Genomic DNA, 18,456 nt, shown 5'->3' with positions numbered 1-18,456 from the left:
CCAGGGGACCCCTGTCCCGGAGGGTAGTCACCGGTTGCCATGGTGACGGACCTCGGCCTACTCCACCGCAGGCCCTTCCTCCAACCAGCCTCTCCAGAGACTGTAAGCGATGAAAAAGGGTGGTCTGTGGCTATTTACAAAGCCCAATAGTTTTTGGGTTGGTCTGCAAGTTCTCAGCCATGTCTTTTTTAACTTTATAACGGGAATATTAAAACTTTTTCATAACAACTCACAGGTTTTGGCTGCACTACTGCACTGTGCTGCGCCGCTCCCGGGACTGGCGGGAAACGAGCTTACCGAACCAGGTGCAGTACAACCCAGGGTTCAGGGCTTGCACGGAATACGGGGGCAGCTCTGCAGGCATCACTGTCTCCTCCAGGGACTGGGCCACCTGAGGCTCACTGGTTCCACCGTGAGTGTGTCCGGTCTCCTGACAGGTCGGCGTGGATAGAGGGGTCTGCGTGGCTTTATCCTGCCGGTGTGCTTTCCATGAGGCGGGCTTCTCATTCACCCTATCCACGGCTATCATCTTCTGCATCTCCTTTCCCCAGCCCAAGGCTTGCTGCATCGACTCGACCCGTACCTGGATACAGAACTGTGCCAGCTTCCGTTCTAACCAAGTGGCGTTCCCCGGCGGCAATCGGCCCCACGCCGCTTCTGCCTCCTCATCCGGAGCAGAAGCTGCAGCCTCCTCATCCGATTCCCCGCTCTCAGGCGCCGCCGCTCCAGGGGTCGGTGCAGCTCCAGCAGCGAGTTCAGGAGCAGACATCTTGCCGCTCTTCCCCCTTGATCTTTTTCTCGCACTCCTCTCTCAGGTCGGTAAGTTTCGTTTTGCGACTTCCGGTTTGCTTTCTGGCCGTGTTCTCAGGGGGTCGGGCTTCAGCTTTCACGCCCTTTTCTCGAAGAAGAAGGCTTTGGGCGGGAATCTTCGCGCCAAAAGATGGCAGCAAGATGGCTGATTTTGGAAATTTCGCAACGGATCACCGCTGACTTCAATACAAGGCACACTTCCATAAGGTAAGTGGATGGGTAAGTATCCTGTTCGTGACGCCAGAAATAGAGGCGTGCCGCCCCGCTCGCAGCAGCTGAGCTGCTTGGATCCGGACCTTCTGTGGGTGGCTCGAGGGTCTCTGGACCCGGGGGTTTCGCGGTCACTTCGATCAAAAAAGGGGTTTGTTGTGGTGGCTGCAGGACGTATATGTACAGGCTGAGCCTGTTAAGTTCGTGATGCCACCCACGGGATGTGGTGAGATGGGACACCACTGCTGCAGTGATGGGCCACCCAGGGGAGATGTTGTGCAGCAAGTTGTTAACCCCTCCGTGGGCAGGGATGGTGGCCCCAGGACCCATTGGGGATTGGTGCTGGGAGATGGGCGATCGCAGGGTGCTGATGTACTCACTATTAGTAAACACACGAGTCTCTGGTAAACCAAGGTGATGGTGGTCGGTGCTTGCAGCCAGCTGTGCTCTGGTCCCCCACCCGGTACCGGTGGGCTACAACCCTGTCCCGGTCCACCTCGGTTTCACCGAGCCATCTTCCCGGCTCCTGGAGATGAGATCGCCATCTGCCTCCTAGCCAAAGGCACCAGGGTTCAACCCTGGCACCTGTCAGTTTTCCTCAGGCCCAGACACAGGCCTGACCTCCACTCTCCTTGGACTCTAAAACTGATCTCTTTACTTCCCCGCCCAGGGCTGTCTAGACTCCTTCGTGGTCGTCTTCCAACCGCCTGGTTCCGGCCCCTGGTGTGTCCATCAAGCCCTGAGGGGGTGACTAGGGTTTAAGTGTTTGGCTGTGTGTGACCTGTGAGGGAAGGGTGTAATGTGGGGCCCTATCTGTGAATACCTGGCCCGGCCAGGGCGTCACAGTAGCGCTGCAGACCCCTGTGCTCGCTGCTGTACAGCAGTGGGTACATAGACACATGCCAAAATAGCGCTACTTTATTAACCGCGGCCTCTAGGTGATTAGATTGGGATCTAATGCTATTGCAGATTTCTGACGTGATACAAAGGCCCCAGGACTGCCATGGCTGTATTTTAGGCTGGGCCAAAGTCAGGGTCAATAAATTATCAGCTTATTACTGTCAGGATCTAATGCCTTGTTATACTAAGCAAACCCATCTGCACTTTATTGTATGGGACGGCAGCTCCCCCGGACCGATCATCCTGCAGGAGACGGTGGTGGCCGATCCTGAGGTCCATACATGTACACTAATGGAAGAAGCTGAACAGAGGGCAGTAGCCAAAGCCATATACCTGGTAGCCAGTGGAAGTGTCACCTTAGGAATGGACGGGTGTTTCGTATGGAAATCTGGAAAGTGAAGGTGGGTTTATACTGAGGTGTTACTCCCTGGTTGAACTTTTATGAATAAACACAATAATAGGAGACATTTTTCTAAACTGCTGCCAGGAAGAGTGAAGCAGTGACCGATAGTCACCAGGAGCTCAGCCGTGACGTGTACCTGCAGTTTACACCTTTATCTATAATAATTGGGATTTCTGTAGCTGTAACCATTTGAAACTATAACAGGTATATATTATTTCTCCTGCGCAAGTGAACCCCCCCCCAAAAACACCAGAAAAAATGTCTTCCTTCCTTCACCCCTCCAAATACAGATTTAAAAATTGACCAGAGAGTTTGATGTAAACCCAAAATGGTACCAATGAAAAGTAGCTACGCATTATTACCACATTATATGCACCCTTTGCTCTTAAGGGGTGGGATGTAAAATAACTTATCCATGAAGATATAAATAAATCTGCTACTACTACTAGCACATGATGGTGAATGGTTTTGTTTATTGCTGGTAAATGTCCTTTTAGGTTCTTCTCTGCCACTAGTCGTGTGAGCTCCACCGAGGGAAAAGGACTACAAGTTGCCATTTTCTTGTTATGTTTATCCATTGGCACTCAGGAGAGGAAAAACCCCCTTTGGGGGAAACCTCTAGGGAACCATGGCCTAAGGATAAGTGCCCTTCCCTGGGGGCACAAGGCAACATGTTGTCTAGTAGTGCTGGTCCATGGTCATATTATTGACTCCTGGTAGGATTGTCATGGTCTACAGCTCCATGGCCTGAGGATAAGTGCCCTTCCCTGGGGGCACAATACAAAATGTTGTCTAGTAGTGCTGGTCCACGGTCATATTATTGACTCCTGGTAGGATTGTCATGGTCTACAGCTCCATGGCCTGAGGATAAGTGCCCTTCCCTGGGGGCACAATACAAAATGTTGTCTAGTAGTGCTGGTCCACGGTCATATTATTGACTCCTGGTAGGATTGTCATGGTCTACAGCTCCATGGCCTGAGGATAAGTGCCCTTCCCTGGGGGCACAATACAAAATGTTGTCTAGTAGTGCTGGTCCACGGTCATATTATTGACTCCTGGTAGGATTTTCATGGTCTACAGCTCCATGGTCTAAGCATAAGAGCCCTTCCCTGGGGGGAACAAGGCAACATGTTGTCTAGTAGTGCTGGTCCACGGTCATATTATTGACTCCTGGTAGGATTGTCATGGTCTACAGCTCCATGGCCTAAGGATAAGTGCCCTTCCCTGGGGGCACAAGTCAGCATGTTGTCTAGTAGTGCTGGTCCACGGTCATATTATTGACTCCTGGTAGAATTGTCATGGTCTACAGCTCCATGGCCTAAGGATAAGTGCCCTTCCCTGGGGGCACAAGGCAAAATGTTGTCTAGTAGTGCTGGTCCGCGGTCATATTAGTGACTCCTGGTAGGATTTTCATGGTCTCCAGCTTCTTCTATTTAGACACTGCAGATGCAGCAACAACTTTTAGCCCTGATTATGGCAGGGCGTAGGAGTGGATTTGGCTACACTGCAGGTCACGGTCCTCAGGACACTCCTAGTGCTGGTGGAATAGGAGCCGGTGAACAGCGGTTCTCAAAGCTGTTCACTTCCAGGGTTTTATCCTCCTCCAGATCCTGTGGAAGGCGTCCTTCACAATTCTGCCAAATGTCCTGCCGGGAGAGATAATAGGTTAGAAAGAATCCTTATATCGGAATAAGACACATGAATTGGGACTGTCCTAAAGCGATAACATGTAAGTGGCAGTCAGTAAGAGGTCTCCACACTACATTCTGCTGACAGATTCATAATATGAGAGATGGGCCTCAAAAAGTCCCCCTATCCCCGTCCCATTTACACTGACTCACCTCCGATGGGGTTTTACAGGCCTTCGATTAGATATTATAGGTTTTGGTATGGATTCTATGACCTTCCATCCTTCATTGGCAAATGTGAATCCACAGAACAGGTTTTGACCTGTTTCGTCTATTGGTGTATTGTTGGTTTCAGTGAAGGACAGGACATCTTTCATTGTATCAGATGTCATCACTGGTGGCTGCGGAAAGAAGATACAAGAGTGAGAGCGTTCATAAAGAAGAAACAACAGAAATGTACTACTGCCACCATCTTCTCTGGGTCATTTACTTACAGGGGGTAGCTGGAATGGTGGACACGCTCTGGCTTCCTCTATATCTGTCCAGTTGATCTCCATAAAGAATGGATGATCTCTTATGTTGTCCACAAACTTCTGCCGACTTTCTGGGTCCTTATCCAAGAGCTGGGAACATATAATGAAGATGATTATTCAGTCTCCAGTCGTTCTCCATTGTGTACTTCATTACATATATCCGCTGTATTACTGAGATGTGCCTTTATACTCACCCCCTTAATGATGGCTTTGAGTTGGGGGTCCATTTTCCTTTTGAAGACAGGATCATCATTAATTATTGCTTCAATGGTGGTCTCATCACTTTTACCTCGATAGAATGGATGTTTGCCAGTAGCCATCTCGTATATCATCACGCCAGCAGAGAACCAGTCCACTGCTGTGTTGTAGGGCTTCTCTTGGAGAATCTGTGAAGACATGAAAAAAACAATAAGAACATTGCTCAGCCAGCAGAAGACATGGAGATGTCCAGCCTTGTACACAGTGATCACTCAGGGACATGTAGACGATTTCTCACCTCAGGAGCCATGTATTCTTGAGTCCCGGCCCAACCTGAAGTCTTTGTATCGCCAATGATGTTCATCACGGCCAGACCGAAATCCGCGATCTTCAAGTGACCGGTGCTGTCCAGTAAAATGTTCTCTGGTTTTATGTCTCTGGAAAGAGTTTAAAAAAAATGCCATAATGTAATTATTATATTAGCCTGGCTGATAACGTATAAGGGCCTGAGATATCAAGTGTCTACCACCCTCTACGTTCCCCCATGATGAAGTGGCCAGCGATTCGCTAGAGTGCCGCGAAACGTGCGTCGGGCCTCCTGCCACTGGACCCAGTTAAATGCCTCTTGTAATGGGCACTTTTGCCACGCTCCTACCAGACACCTCCACTAACTCCAGGTGCAAATACCTTATACCTTAGTTCATTTTCCTACAGGGTTTACCCCTGTTAACAGGCATACATAAACTGCCTAGGGACCTTCCAATTTATTATCTGGTGTAGTTTTACTCTCTCACAGGGTTTACCCCTGTTAACAGATACATATAAACTGCTGAGATATTTCCTTATTCTAACCTGGTATAGTTCAACTTCCCACAGGGTTTACCCCTGTTAACAGGCACGTATAAATTGCTTAGGGATCTCCTGATTCTTACCTGGTGCACTTTTACTTCCCCCTAGGGTTACCCCTGTTAACAGGTATACATAAACTGTCTAGGGATTCTTTGATTAATACCTGGTGCATGGTTTACCTCTCCACAGGGTTTACCCCTGTTAACAGGCACATATTACCTGCTTATGGATTTTTGTTTAAAACCTGGTGTATGGTTCACTTTCCCACAGGGTTTACCCCTGTTAACAGACATACATAAACTGTTTAGGGATCTGTATTCCTTTCACCTTATGTGTCAGGTTATATGTGAGCCTCTGTTGTGAGAGCATTTTTCCTTTGTCCGTACCCGGCATTTGATTTGCATATATCATGTCCCCCATCCTCTTTTGATATGTTTAAAACTATGTGTCATTATGTATTGCACTGTGCACTTTAATGATTTTGTCTTAAATAAATACTGATTATTCATTCAGCAATTTGCTCTTGTTTCTCCTTTCTATCGTGTATTTCTGAGCTGCTGCCAACCTGGTGTGGATCCTCCATGCTGTTTTTCTTTTGTCTCTCTAAGGCCTCTTTCACACATACGTATTAAAAGGGTGGTTGCTCTCCATGTTCCGTGTTTGTGGCACATGCGTGTTCTCCGTGTGCTATACGTAATAACACACAGAGAATGGAAAGTCCCGCCTTACCTGATTCTTCCGGAGCTGCCTGTGGTGCTGAATGACAGCGTCCGGCACATGCCACGCCCCGCTGACGCTGCTTCCGGCCCCCAGTGAAGAAGATGCGTTGTTCAAAATCACTGGGCGTCGGATGCAGGTGACAGCCGCGGCAGAGACAGCAGGGCTGGTGGAGGTGAGTTTGTGTTTTTTTTATTTTTACAGTGACACGTGTGTTTCTCCGGTGCGTGCCACATGGGACCGCATCCACACTACATCCGTGTGGTACGGGTGCGGGACGCGTGACACCCGTGATGCCGGAGGAAATGTGGACATGTCGGCCGTTTTTGCACACGCACAAACGTACAATCCACACGGACACGCGTTCCGTGTGGATTTACGTTAATGTGCCTGTTACCAAAGGGTAACATTGGTGTACTCGTGTACGTGTCTCCGGTACGTGAGAAAACTGCCAAACACGTACCCGAGGCACGTACATATGAAAGAGGCCTAATGGAGTGTAAAAGTCTGATAACGTATTAGGGCCTGAGATATCAAGTGTCTACAGGGGGTATTAGGATGAGGGTATAAGAGTATATATACCAGGTCTACGCAGAATATGTGCTGCACCTACCTGTGTATGATGCCTCTGGAGTGGAGAAACTGCAGCCCACAGATCAGCTCAGCGGCAAAAAATCTAATGAGAAATAAAACAACAGAAAATGATCAACATCCATTATTTCATCAACTAAACTAAGAGAGGAATAATGACATAAAGCCAGATGAGCCTGACAACCATCATCTTCATGTAATATATCCATGTTCTGTCTTACCTGGTCATTGCAATCGGAAATGGGGCATTGTTTGACATGATGTCTAGAAGGTCTCCTCTGCTGAGATATTCCATGACGTAGAATAAGTAGTCCTGTGATAAAGCAGGGGAGATAATAGGTGTTACTGGTATAGTCTAGATATGGGGCACTGGTGGTAATGTTATAATACATGTAATGCGATGGTAGTGACCTAGAAGAACATTGCACACAGATGGCCATATGGACAGGCATTCATAGGATATATAGAAGACTCAGAGCAGTTACATTGTGAGCCTCGTACATAGTTAGGCCCGCAACACACATCCGTGTTTCCGGTACGTGTTTGGTACGTTTTTGCACGTAACAGAGACCCATGTTATTCTATGGGTGATGGCACACACGCGTAATATCACACGGAACGTGCGTCCATGTAATAAGTACGTGGGTGCGCTTTTCGACACGGACGACATGTCCATTTTTTGGCCGCTCCTGTCAGCTCCACGAAGCTACTGAGGAGAGCCGTTCAGCTGTGCTGTCACTCAGGTTACCCGCGTCCACCGCTGGATCCTCCAACTGTGACAGCAAGTCGCCCAAGTGACAGCGATATAGTCACAGGTGAGTTGCGGTCACAGTTGGAGGATCCAGCAGTGGCCGCGAGTTACCTCAGTGACAGCTGAGCTGATCGCGCGGCTCTCTTCAGTTGCTGCGTGGAGCTGGCAGGAGCGGCGGTGTCTGCTGCAGCTCCTGTCACCTTCATGTAGCAGAGCTGCAAGCGACGCTGGACCTCTGTGGATTACGCCGGACATGGAGAGGTTTTTTGGGCTTAATAAAGTGGTGAACGAGGGTATTAGTTAGTGTTTTTTATTGCAAATAAAGGATTTTTTCACTGTGTGTTTATTTACTGTAACTTACAGATTACTCATGGAAGGTATCTCGGGGAGACGCCCGACATGATTAATCTAGGAATTAGTGGCAGCTATGGGCTGCCATTAACTCCTTATTACCCCGATTGCCAACACACCAGGCCAAATCGGGAAAAGACGGGTAAGTCCCAGAACTGTCACATATAATGTATGCGGCAATTCTGGGCGTCTGCTGACTGATATTGTTAGGCTGGGGGGCTCCCCATAACGTGGGACTCCCCATCCTGAGAATACCAGCCTTCAGCCGTATGGCTGGTATTAAAATTGGGGGGGACCGCACGACGTTTTTTTAAATTATTTATTTATTTATTTTACTGCACAGTATAGACACGCCCACCGGCTGCTGTGATTGGGTGCAGTGAGACAGCTGTCACTCAGTGTGGGGGGCGTGTCTGACTGCAACCAATCACAGGCGCCTGTGGGCGGGGAAAGCAGGGAATACGAGATTGATTAATGAGCGGTCGGCTTTTTCAAAATAGTAAAAGCCGCCGGAGTTTTTATAACAGCTGTGCCGCGCTGGTGATCGGGGAGCGGTAAGTATGAGAGAAGGCTGCTCACATCAGTCACTCAGGGGATTAGCGGTCACCGGTGAATCGTTCACGGGTGACCGCTAATTAGTACGCGGCACACAGACAGAGCCGCGGCATGACAATGAAGTCGGGTGAAGTTCACCCGAGTTCATTCTCATCGCGCAACTCTGTCTGCTGTCAGCCGACATGTATAAACCACATTGTGCATCACACACACGGACATTCCACACGGACATTCCATACACGGTCATTGATGGAGGGAGATTAAAACCATAAATTGCCTTGTGCATAATTCTAAATTGGGTTTCTCGCCAATTCTCATTTAAAATTGATTTACGAAGACCATTCCACCCTCCCCTAATTTTGACACGTACATTTTTTATGCAGAAGTGTGTTTTAGGCCTTACATAGGTTGAAAAAAGACCTAGGTTCACCTAGTTCAACCTTCCTCCACCAATTATACATTTTGTTACTAAATAATTTGTTACCAACAATGCTGTGTGGAAATAATCTAGCCTATTTTTAAAAGTTGCTCTAGTGTCAGCCATTGCTACCTCTTGTGGTCGGCATTTCACAGTCTGACTGCTCTGACTGTAAAGAACCCTTTCTTATTAAGCTGCCAGAATTACCTTCCTTCCACTTGCAGTGATTGCCCCCTGGTCTTTAGTATTGTCTTTGGAAGGAATAAGTCATGTTACAGTACTTTGAATTTATACACATAAATGAGATCTCCTCTGAGACGTCTTTTTTCTAAGTTAAACAAATCCCACTTTTCCACCTCTCATCATATGTTTTCGCCTCCATTCCTTGGAATAATCTAGTTGCTGCCTTTGAACAGACTAACAACTGAACATCCTTTTTAAAATATGGAGCCCAAAAGTGAATCCCATATTCCAGATGTGGCCTTACAAGTAATATATATATAGGGGTAGCTATAGAGGGGTAACTATAGGAGTAATTGTGGAGGGATTACCTGGGACTGGAAGGTGGAAAAAGCCCGAGTAAACAATGGACTCTTCCTAGTCATCTCCAGGACCTGTCGTTCTATCAGGATCTCGTCTCTTGATTTGTGAAGTAGGCGCCTCTTCTTCACCATCTTCACTGCCACTTGTTGTTGGGAGGCCTTATGTGTGGCCAACATGACCTGGAGGATACAGAGCATTAGAACTGGAGGAAAGGCCCGTCCTGCCATGAGACGTGACGAGAAGATGTGAGCAGTGATGTTCCTAGGGTCATATTACTGCTCCACATCACACACATGAGGAAGACGTCACCACAATTCCTAATACTTACTTTACCAAATCCGCCCTCTCCAAGGATTTTATGGAAGGTGAAGCTCTCCAGTCCAGTCACAATGATGGGAGATTCAGTTGGGGTTGTCCCTGATGGAGAGAGGAGAAATAAGATGTATTATTCCTATATAATAATAATTTATTTAGCGCTATTAATTACATAGCGCTTTGCATACATTGCGAACACTGTCCCCATTGGGGCTCACAATCTAAATTCCCTATCTGTATGTCTTTGGAGTGTGGGAGAAAACCGGAGAACCCGGAGAAAACCCACGCAAACACGGGGAGAACATACAAACTCCTTGCAGATGGTGTCCTTGGTGGGAATTGAACCCAGGACTTCAGAGATGCAAGACTGCAGTGCTAACCACTGAGCCACCGTGCCCAATACTAATGTGGCCTCCTATAGCAATTACAAAATACGGTACAACAATATTAGAAGGTATCAAAGAGAAAAGGCACAAAAATCATAATAGGTGGGTAATTCTAAAGGTTCACAATCCCATCAATTACTACATTGGGGGGCTTTTGCCTCTCGGGGTCTTAGATCTACACTCACCTGACAGCTGCTCAGTGTCAGCTTTGGGGGACCCGCTGGATCCATCATCAGCTTTGTCCCCCATCGCTTCTCCCCTTTTCCTCTTGCTCTCGATACTCTCCTGTATCGGGCTTCCAGGTCTCTTTGAAGCCTTGATAAGGCTTTGGTTGGTGCCATCTTTTTCACCCTCTGATGTTTCTATTTTCCTTTTTTTTGGCACCTCATCTATGCTCTCTCCCTTTCTCTTCCTCAAACTCTCCATATTCAGCTCCATAGATGAAATTCTGGGCTGAGGAAGGTCCTGTCCACTCTGGAGCGCTCCCGGTTGGCTCCTGGAACTGCTCCTCTAACAGGCCTTCTATTATTCGGTCTTATAATTTATATAACACCAAAATTTGCTAAGCGCAAGTAAAAATCGCCTTCACACACTAAGTGATGAAAACAAATGGACGATATTCAGGCTGCAGCGACATTCTGATGACTGTTCTATGACATCACAAAGGGATCACATTCTAAAGGTCACATGACATCACAAAGGGACCAATGCTAAAGGTTAAGTGACATCACCGAGAGACCAGTGACATTGTTTGTCGCTAAAGGTGAACTTGCAGTATAATATCTGTGTCTGCCTCCAGCTTCTCCCTCTCTCCATAGAACTATGTGAGCACCAACTGTCATCTCCTAGCTCAGTAATGGCAAAATCTGTACACACTGGACTCAAATTCATCAAAGAGTTTTTGCCAGAGTTTTGATGTAAAAATTCTTAAAATGTCACATGTTTTATACATTTCTTCATTCCACAAATGTTTTGTGATATTTTTTTTTATGTCCAAGTAAGAGGAAAGTGGACAGAGCTTGGGCAGAATGGTGCATTCTCATGACTTCCCGACAAATTTATCATAACGTACGTGAAAAAGTGGCAATTTTTTTTTTTTTTGCTAGAAATGTACTCCAGTCACTGACTGGAGTATATTCCTGCCAGCACACATAGCAGTCGTAAGGTACGGCAAATTCAATGAAAGGTGCACGCCTCTTATTGAATTTGGCACATATTATTCAGTGCACTGTGTGCCACTGAGTGTAAATTACAGTGGGGAAAAAAAGTATTTAGTCACCAATTGTGCAAGTTCTCACACTTAAAAAGATGAGAGAGGCCTGTAATTGACATCATAGGTGACCACAACTATGAGAGACAAAAGGAGAAAACAAATCCAGAAAATCACCTTGTCTAATTTAGCAATATTTTTTATGAAAATTATGGTGGAAAATAAGTACCGTATTTTTGGACTATAAGACGCACTGGACCATAAGACGCACCCTGGTTGTAGAGGAGGAAGATAGGAAAATAAAATTTTAAGCAAAAATTGTGGTCATGACACACTGTTATGGGGCGAGAATATGCTGCTGACACTGTTATGGGGGTAATGTCCCCAAATTCTCTACTAAGGTACCCCATCCTGGTAATGATCCTCCTGCCTTGTATATACTGTATATGTCCCTCATCCTGGTATAGCCCACATCCTGCTATATACCGTCATCCTGGTATATGGCCGCATCCTGCTTTATACTGGCAGATGGCCGCATCCTGCTATATACCCCATCCTGGCATATGGCCCCATCCTGCTATATAACCCATCCTGGCATATGGCCCCATCCTACTATATACCCCTATCCTACTATATATCTCCATCCTGCTATATACCTCCATCCTGCTCATATACCCCCATCCTGCTATATACCCCCATCCTGATATATACCCCCATCCTGCTCATATACCCCCATCCTGCTATATACCCCTATCCTGCTCATATACTCCCATTATGCTCATATACCCCCATCCTGCTCATATACTCCCATCCTGCTCATCTACTCCCATCCTGCTCATCTACTCCCATCCTGCTCATATACCCCCATCCTGCTCATATACTCCCATCCTGCTCATCTACTCCCATCCTGCTCATATACCCCCATCCTGCTCATAATATACCGCCATCCCACTCGCAATATACCCCCATCCTGCTATATCCCCGCATCCTGCTATATACCCCCATCCTGCTCATATTTTCCCTTCCTGCTCATAATATACCCCCATCCTGCTCATAATATACCCCCATTCTGCTCATAATATACCCCCATCCTGCTCATAATATATATCCCCATCCTGCTATATACCCCCATCCTGCTCATAATATACCCCCATTCTGCTCTTAATATACCCCCATCCTGCTATACACCCCCATCCTGCTATACACCCCCATCCTGCTATATACCCCCATCCTGCTATATACCCCCATCCTGGTATATGGATCTCAGCTCCCTGGGTCCTGCTGCTGCAGGGGAAGACTCTGCCCCCACCCGCGCTCACTCACCGGCCTGGTCCGGGTCCTGGAAGTCCTCCCTGCCGCACGACACCGCTGCTCTCTTGCCGCTGGAGGAGATACCGATGGGCTCCTCATCCTCCTCTGCTGCCGGGGAACCTCAAGGCTCAAGCGCTCTGGCGGGCGCCTACGTTGGGTGTGGCGCCCCTGACCTGGTCAGGCGCCACTGGGTACTGCACCCATGCTGGGTCAGTACTAACAGGTAATCCTAAAGGCTGAAATAGGGTGTGTATGCACAGACACATAGCAACCAGGCCTCCCACACACTAGAGGGGACCCTTGGCCAGACCCAAGAGGGGGCATTCCTCCACATCTCAGCCAGGGGTGGAGAGGAGGGGCTGGAAGCTAGGTTGCAGTGGCAGTCAGAGAAAGGAGATGGAGGGAGCCAGTCTGAAGTGAACATGGTTGCAAGCAGTCGTACGGACACTAGTCAGGCCCTGCACGTGTAGTGGCCGTTGGTGGGAGAGATCGGTCCCTGGCAAGTCAGCCTGAAAGACACACGAAGAGAGGTGGTCAGAAAGACACCTAAGTGGGGCAGTCGAGAATGGGGACTCCTGGTGACTAGGCACGCACGGGGAACAGGTCCCTAGAGCCAGACATCCATTTAGTGGTCTGCTACATCCTGCAGGTGAGGGGACTAGAGGTTCCCTACCAACCAAAACAGAGTCCGAGCCTCAGCAGCAACGAGGGGGCCCATAAGGAGGATCGAGCCTGGAGCCATCTTCCTTGGTCCATGCTGCCGGCAAACGGGCCAGAAAGGGGAGAAAAGGCAGTAGCAAATTTCCTGGATGAATCCCACAGTACTTTAAGTCAGGGGTTGTCCGAAACAAGAAGTGCTAGGAAGGCGAGTTAACGGTTACCCCTAGATCAGCCTGAAGGATACTTGGTTCCACCTGGTTTATCCCAGCATCACCCGGGCTTCTCACAACTAACACCAAAAAGTGAGTAAACAAGTTGCAAGACACTTTGGACTGAGACTGAGTTATTCTGCGACCTGTGGTTCTACGCACCCGAGCCCCTGGGGCCAGCCTCACTCACGGGAGGCCACACCACCAGACTGCATACACCATCAGCCCCAGATGCTCATTAAACCTGCAGTGGCGGTCACCCATAACCCTGACCGCAAACCGTGAGTGGCGTCACGACTCCCATGTAAATAAACCTGACATACTTGTGACCAGAAGTAATCAAGTGGAGGCCCTGCGGCGTCCCAAAAGGGGCAGTGATGTCCCTGAGGCGAGCGCTGCAGGTGGGCGACACACGGGCTGGTGGCCGGACCGCCTCCATGCTCCTTCCCAGTAATGCGTTCAGCTGGTCCTGCAGCCACTCGCGGCCTCGGTCCTCCATCGCCGTCCTCCGTACTGACGCCACCGCAGGGTCCATCTTTCACCGGTCCTGGATCCAACGACAGTCTGACGCAATGGCTCTTCTTCCTCCTATAAGGTACTCCCTCCCCCCTTTCTCGCACCTCTTCCTACATACTTCCCACCAATCCCCTATCTGCCCCCTACACCACATAACTATTCAAATCCCTATAGTTCCCCCGCCATGCTGCCGAGCAGCCCGCCAAATCCTTGTTAACCCCTTCCTGTCCAAACTCTATATTAACCCCCTATGTGCCTGGCCTTACAAACCCCTGTTTTGTCCGTTCTTCCGTTATAGCTGCGCCTCCACTCCAGCCCTTCTCTAGACGAATGGTACCACATTAAACAATTTCCAGGAGGAATAGCAGAGGAACATAGAAAAGCTGATTGTTGGTGATGGGGACAATATAAATGTTTGTAATTCATACGGTCAGGAAATGAAAGCAGGATTGTGTGGCTGGCCGTCATTCAGCTGCAGTTATATTTTGGTAGCAGAATAGATTTTATATGAGCCTTTACTAGTGGCTGTCTGATTTTACATGCCGAGGACAATAAACGTGAGCAATTATCCCCCTGCAGAACAAACTGCAGTAAAGAGCCACACCGTGATCCGGTAGTCGCTTTATGGCCGCTCTTTCCCCCTCTAATTGATTTCATTAATCCTAGGACCACAAACATGTCACTGGTTCTGGTGCGCTCTCACAGGATTTCATGGCCAGTTGTGTCATCTTACCGGTTCTGGGCTCTCGGTCGTAGTTTATTCCAGGCGGTGTGATGAGCCTGCGCTAAAAATACGACAATTAGTCATGCAACAAGAGCATATACAAGGGTGTGTCCAGCTCACCTCACTGCTTTAGGAGACCATCATTTCAACATGGAGGGATCCATTTGGAGTCAGCCCGCTCCCTTGGCATCCAGAATTCAAAAAAAGTTGATCCAGCACGGTTCCAGTAATTTAAAATAAAAGTCCTTTATTGAAAAAATATTAAAAAATCCATCATACCATGCTAGGAGGACGCGTTTCGGACTAGTTGTCCTTACTCAGTCTCAACACATCTCACAATGAATCCAGACTAAAAACATATGGCACAGGATATGATGTCAGCAATCAGTACAAAATTTACATATGCAAAAATCCATTTCATTTATATTTATAGAGTAAGTTACAATACCAGACGAGTTTACAGACAAAATAGGGTACTTTATTGTGTAAGGGCTGCTGGGCAACAGGGCACGAGGTAGTTTTGAACAGATAAAAATGCACAATTAAGCAATTTAGCTGGAGCGAACTACAACTGTTGCCTCAACTATCACAATAGATAACAGTACAAATTCCTCAGAAAATATACTTTTACTTCATGTGGACATGGGGTCACTGGGGCCAAACGAAGGCAGCTTTTCTTCTCCTGGGTCACAGGGCAGCTGGGCTCATCCGGGAGACGTCTTTTTCTGGGTCGGGAACCGACCGAGCAATATTCTGTGTAATATGCAGAAGCTGCAGTGTCTTCAGGGCAGGGGGCCCAGGGCTCTAGTCACCCTCTTACACAGGTAATAATGGTGTTACATAGCATGCTGCAGGTGGCATCTACTATATTATCAGTACTCATAGAGTTATCACTGAGTTATCTGTGGTGTTACCTAGGACTGCAGGTGACATCTACCACATTATCTGCACACAAAAAATAGAAAACAGACTGGCTCTGCACTCCAACCCCCACCATGTTCATTAGCCTCTTGTGGTCACCTGCTGATCTTGTGTAGGTTTTTAAGAAGCTCAAAAAAAGATGCAGCATAGAGTAGGACCCAGCAAAGGAGGGTGCCGTGAAGTGGCACTGGGCTAATATTATAATGCATTCCAATATTCTAAATACCTCCAATTTCTTTATTAAATAGTTTATTATTGTGTTTTTGCAGAGTGAGACTGTTTTTTTCTATTATATATATATATATATATATATACATATATATAAAAGAGATGTAGCTTGTTTGGGAATAGTATACAATGTAGCAGCATACTAGAGGGGTATTATACATAGGGGCAGTGTGTGTGTGTGTGTGTGTGTGTGTGTGTGTGTGTGTGTGTGTGTGTGTGTGTGTGTGGATATTATGAAGAGTGGCAGTGGGTGGGGGATATTATACACAGGGGCAGTGTGTTGGGGGATATTATACAGAGAAGCAGTGTGTGGGGGGATATTATTACGACGAGTAGTGTTTGTTGGGGGATATTATAGAGAGGAGCAGTGTGTGAGGGATATTATACAAAGGAACAGTGTTGTGAATGTCAGCTCTGCTTTTGCTGCTGTGAGGCTCCCTCTTGTGTCCAGGACTGGTTTGGACAGAGAGCAGGTGTGTCTGACAAATGGGCGTTTCCATTGCTAACTCTCTGCCTATTTAAACCTTGGTCTGCCTGCAGGCTGAGCCGGATGTCATTTGTTGTTTAGTTTTTCAGCCTTTTCATCCTGCTCCAGACCACATCTACCCCAGATAAGTGCCTGGTTCTTTCTTATGTTGTTTTGTTCTTTTTGCGCTTATCTGGGTTTGTCATTTACTGTGGTTGTTTTCAGTTTATTTGCAGGTAGGAATCTTCCATCTCTGTTGCTTAGCTGGGAAGCTCCCTGCAGCTATGTTTGGAGTATTGCTCCTATAAGTCCATGTGTTGTTGCTTCTTGAATGTGTAATGGTTCCTGCTTTCTGTTCACTGGTATGACAAGAGCATCTGATATAGGACGGAGTTCAGATCTAGCGATCTGAGGGTTTTTTGTACTATCAGGTATTTGGATTTTTGTATGGTTTTTCTCTGGCCACCATCAGCCCCTTTCTTATCCTTTCCTATTTAGTCAGTAGGGCCTCACCTTTGCTTATCCTATCATCTATCTGTGTATTGTGTTTTCCTATATCACCGCAGTCTTTGAATGTGGGGGGCTTGATATTCTTTATCTATTTTCAGTGAGGCAGTGAGTTATTTATCCTTCCTTCCTTTAGGATAGCTAGTTCTCCGGCTGGGTTCGTGGTGCACAGGATGTTAGTTCACCCCTCGGCTAATTCTAGTGTTGATGGTTAGTAAAGTGATGGCGGCCAGATTAGTTGCCAATGCCACCTTTTTACCAATGAATTATGGTGATCTTCCATGGTTCCGGATCATAACAGAGCAGTGTGTGTGTGGAGGGCTATTATACAGGGGAGCAGTGTGTGTTTGGGGAAATATGATACAAAGGGGTAGTGTGTGTGTGTGTGGATATTATACACAGGGGCATTGCGTTGGGGTATATTATACACAGAAGCAGTGTGGTGGGGGATATTATAAATGGGGCAGTGTGGGAGAGATATTATGGAGAGGGAAAGGGTATGGGGTGTATTATCAATTTTCTAAGAGAAATTCTTCATTTTCTGGAACAACTTCAAAGGTGCTAACACTTTTGTCCATGACTATATACAGTGCAGGCCAAAAGTATTGGCACCCATGCAATTCTGTCAGAGAATACTCAGTTTCTTCCTGAAAATGATTGCAATCACAAATTCTTTTTTAATATCTTCATTTATTTTACTTGCAATGAAAAAACACAAAAGAGAATGAAACAAAATTCAAATCATTGATCATTTCACACAAAACTCTAAAAATGGGCCAGACAAAAGTTTTGGCATCCTTAAAGAAAACCTAAAATGAGACCCGAAATATATAGAGCAAAGGCTCTTACTCAAAAGCTCAGAAAACCTACACAATGAAATGAGTATACGGAGCCAGAAAAAGTATACAATAAAATAGAAATCTTTATTACAATAGTGTTAAAAACAGATATTTAAAAAGAAGAGGACACTGATAGAGGATCGAGGTTGTCAATAATATAATAAATACTAATACAATTATACTGATAGGTAATATCAAAGCACACAAAAGATAATGGAATATTCAATGAAACTATCCCTGGAAAGAAAAAGTGAATGTTCAAGAAAACCGCACGAAGGTGCTGGAAATAAATAAACAGGCAGAATACTGCTGAACATACAAAGATATAGAGAATAGAAACAAACAGGACTTAGAAAAATTCCCAATCAGGGGTAAAAATATTTTGCAATCAACAGGTAGATGTATATAGTCCCTGCTGCCACAAAAAACTTTATAAGCATGCATATACACTCGCCAAATTGGCAAATTGTGGGGCCAGCAGACCAACTACAAAAGAGATTGCTTCCAGAAAGACCAAGGAGAAGACACTGAATAAGGGAGGTAACACCAAAAATGGCGAACCAAAGTAAACCCAGCTATAAAAGAAACAACCAGGATAATACCTATGCGTGTGCTCAGAGAAGACAACCAGGGAGCCAAAAGAGAAGTACCCATATGCGCATTTCGCGTCTAGCTTCTTCCCCCTGAAAGAAGTTAGACGCGAAACG

The 18,456-nt window shown here is 46.7% G+C and overlaps 1 protein-coding gene across 1 annotated transcript; it reads right to left on the bottom strand.

Moving 5' to 3' along the window:
- Nucleotides 1-3,902: 3,902 nt before the first annotated feature.
- Nucleotides 3,903-10,388, bottom strand: LOC142286167 (protein kinase C theta type-like). The gene is made up of 9 exons (XM_075333328.1): nt 10,344-10,388; nt 9,466-9,636; nt 7,061-7,152; nt 5,751-5,810; nt 4,981-5,119; nt 4,679-4,870; nt 4,446-4,574; nt 4,165-4,352; nt 3,903-3,969 (listed from the first exon to the last, which is right to left on the bottom strand). The coding sequence occupies exons 1-9, from the start codon at nt 10,386-10,388 to the stop codon at nt 3,903-3,905; spliced, it is 1,083 nt and encodes a 360-aa protein (XP_075189443.1).
- Nucleotides 10,389-18,456: the final 8,068 nt, after the last annotated feature.

Source organism: Anomaloglossus baeobatrachus, chromosome 2, assembly GCF_048569485.1.
Source record: "Anomaloglossus baeobatrachus isolate aAnoBae1 chromosome 2, aAnoBae1.hap1, whole genome shotgun sequence".
NCBI lineage: Eukaryota > Metazoa > Chordata > Amphibia > Anura > Aromobatidae > Anomaloglossus > Anomaloglossus baeobatrachus.
This window is presented reverse-complemented; position numbering and strand designations above follow the sequence as displayed.

What these genes read in the sequence shown, in the direction of transcription:
- LOC142286167 (XM_075333328.1), bottom strand. Translation starts at nt 10,388, where the DNA reads ATGGATCCAGCGGGTCCCCCAAAGCTGACACTGAGCAGCTGTCAG. An exon ending in TCAAAGCCATCATTAAGGGG is followed by an intron (nt 4,575 to 4,678) that starts GTGAGTATAAAG and finishes ATATGTTCCCAG; the next exon opens with CTCTTGGATAAGGACCCAGA. An exon ending in CACCATTCCAGCTACCCCCT is followed by an intron (nt 4,353 to 4,445) that starts GTAAGTAAATGA and finishes TTCTTTCCGCAG; the next exon opens with CCACCAGTGATGACATCTGA.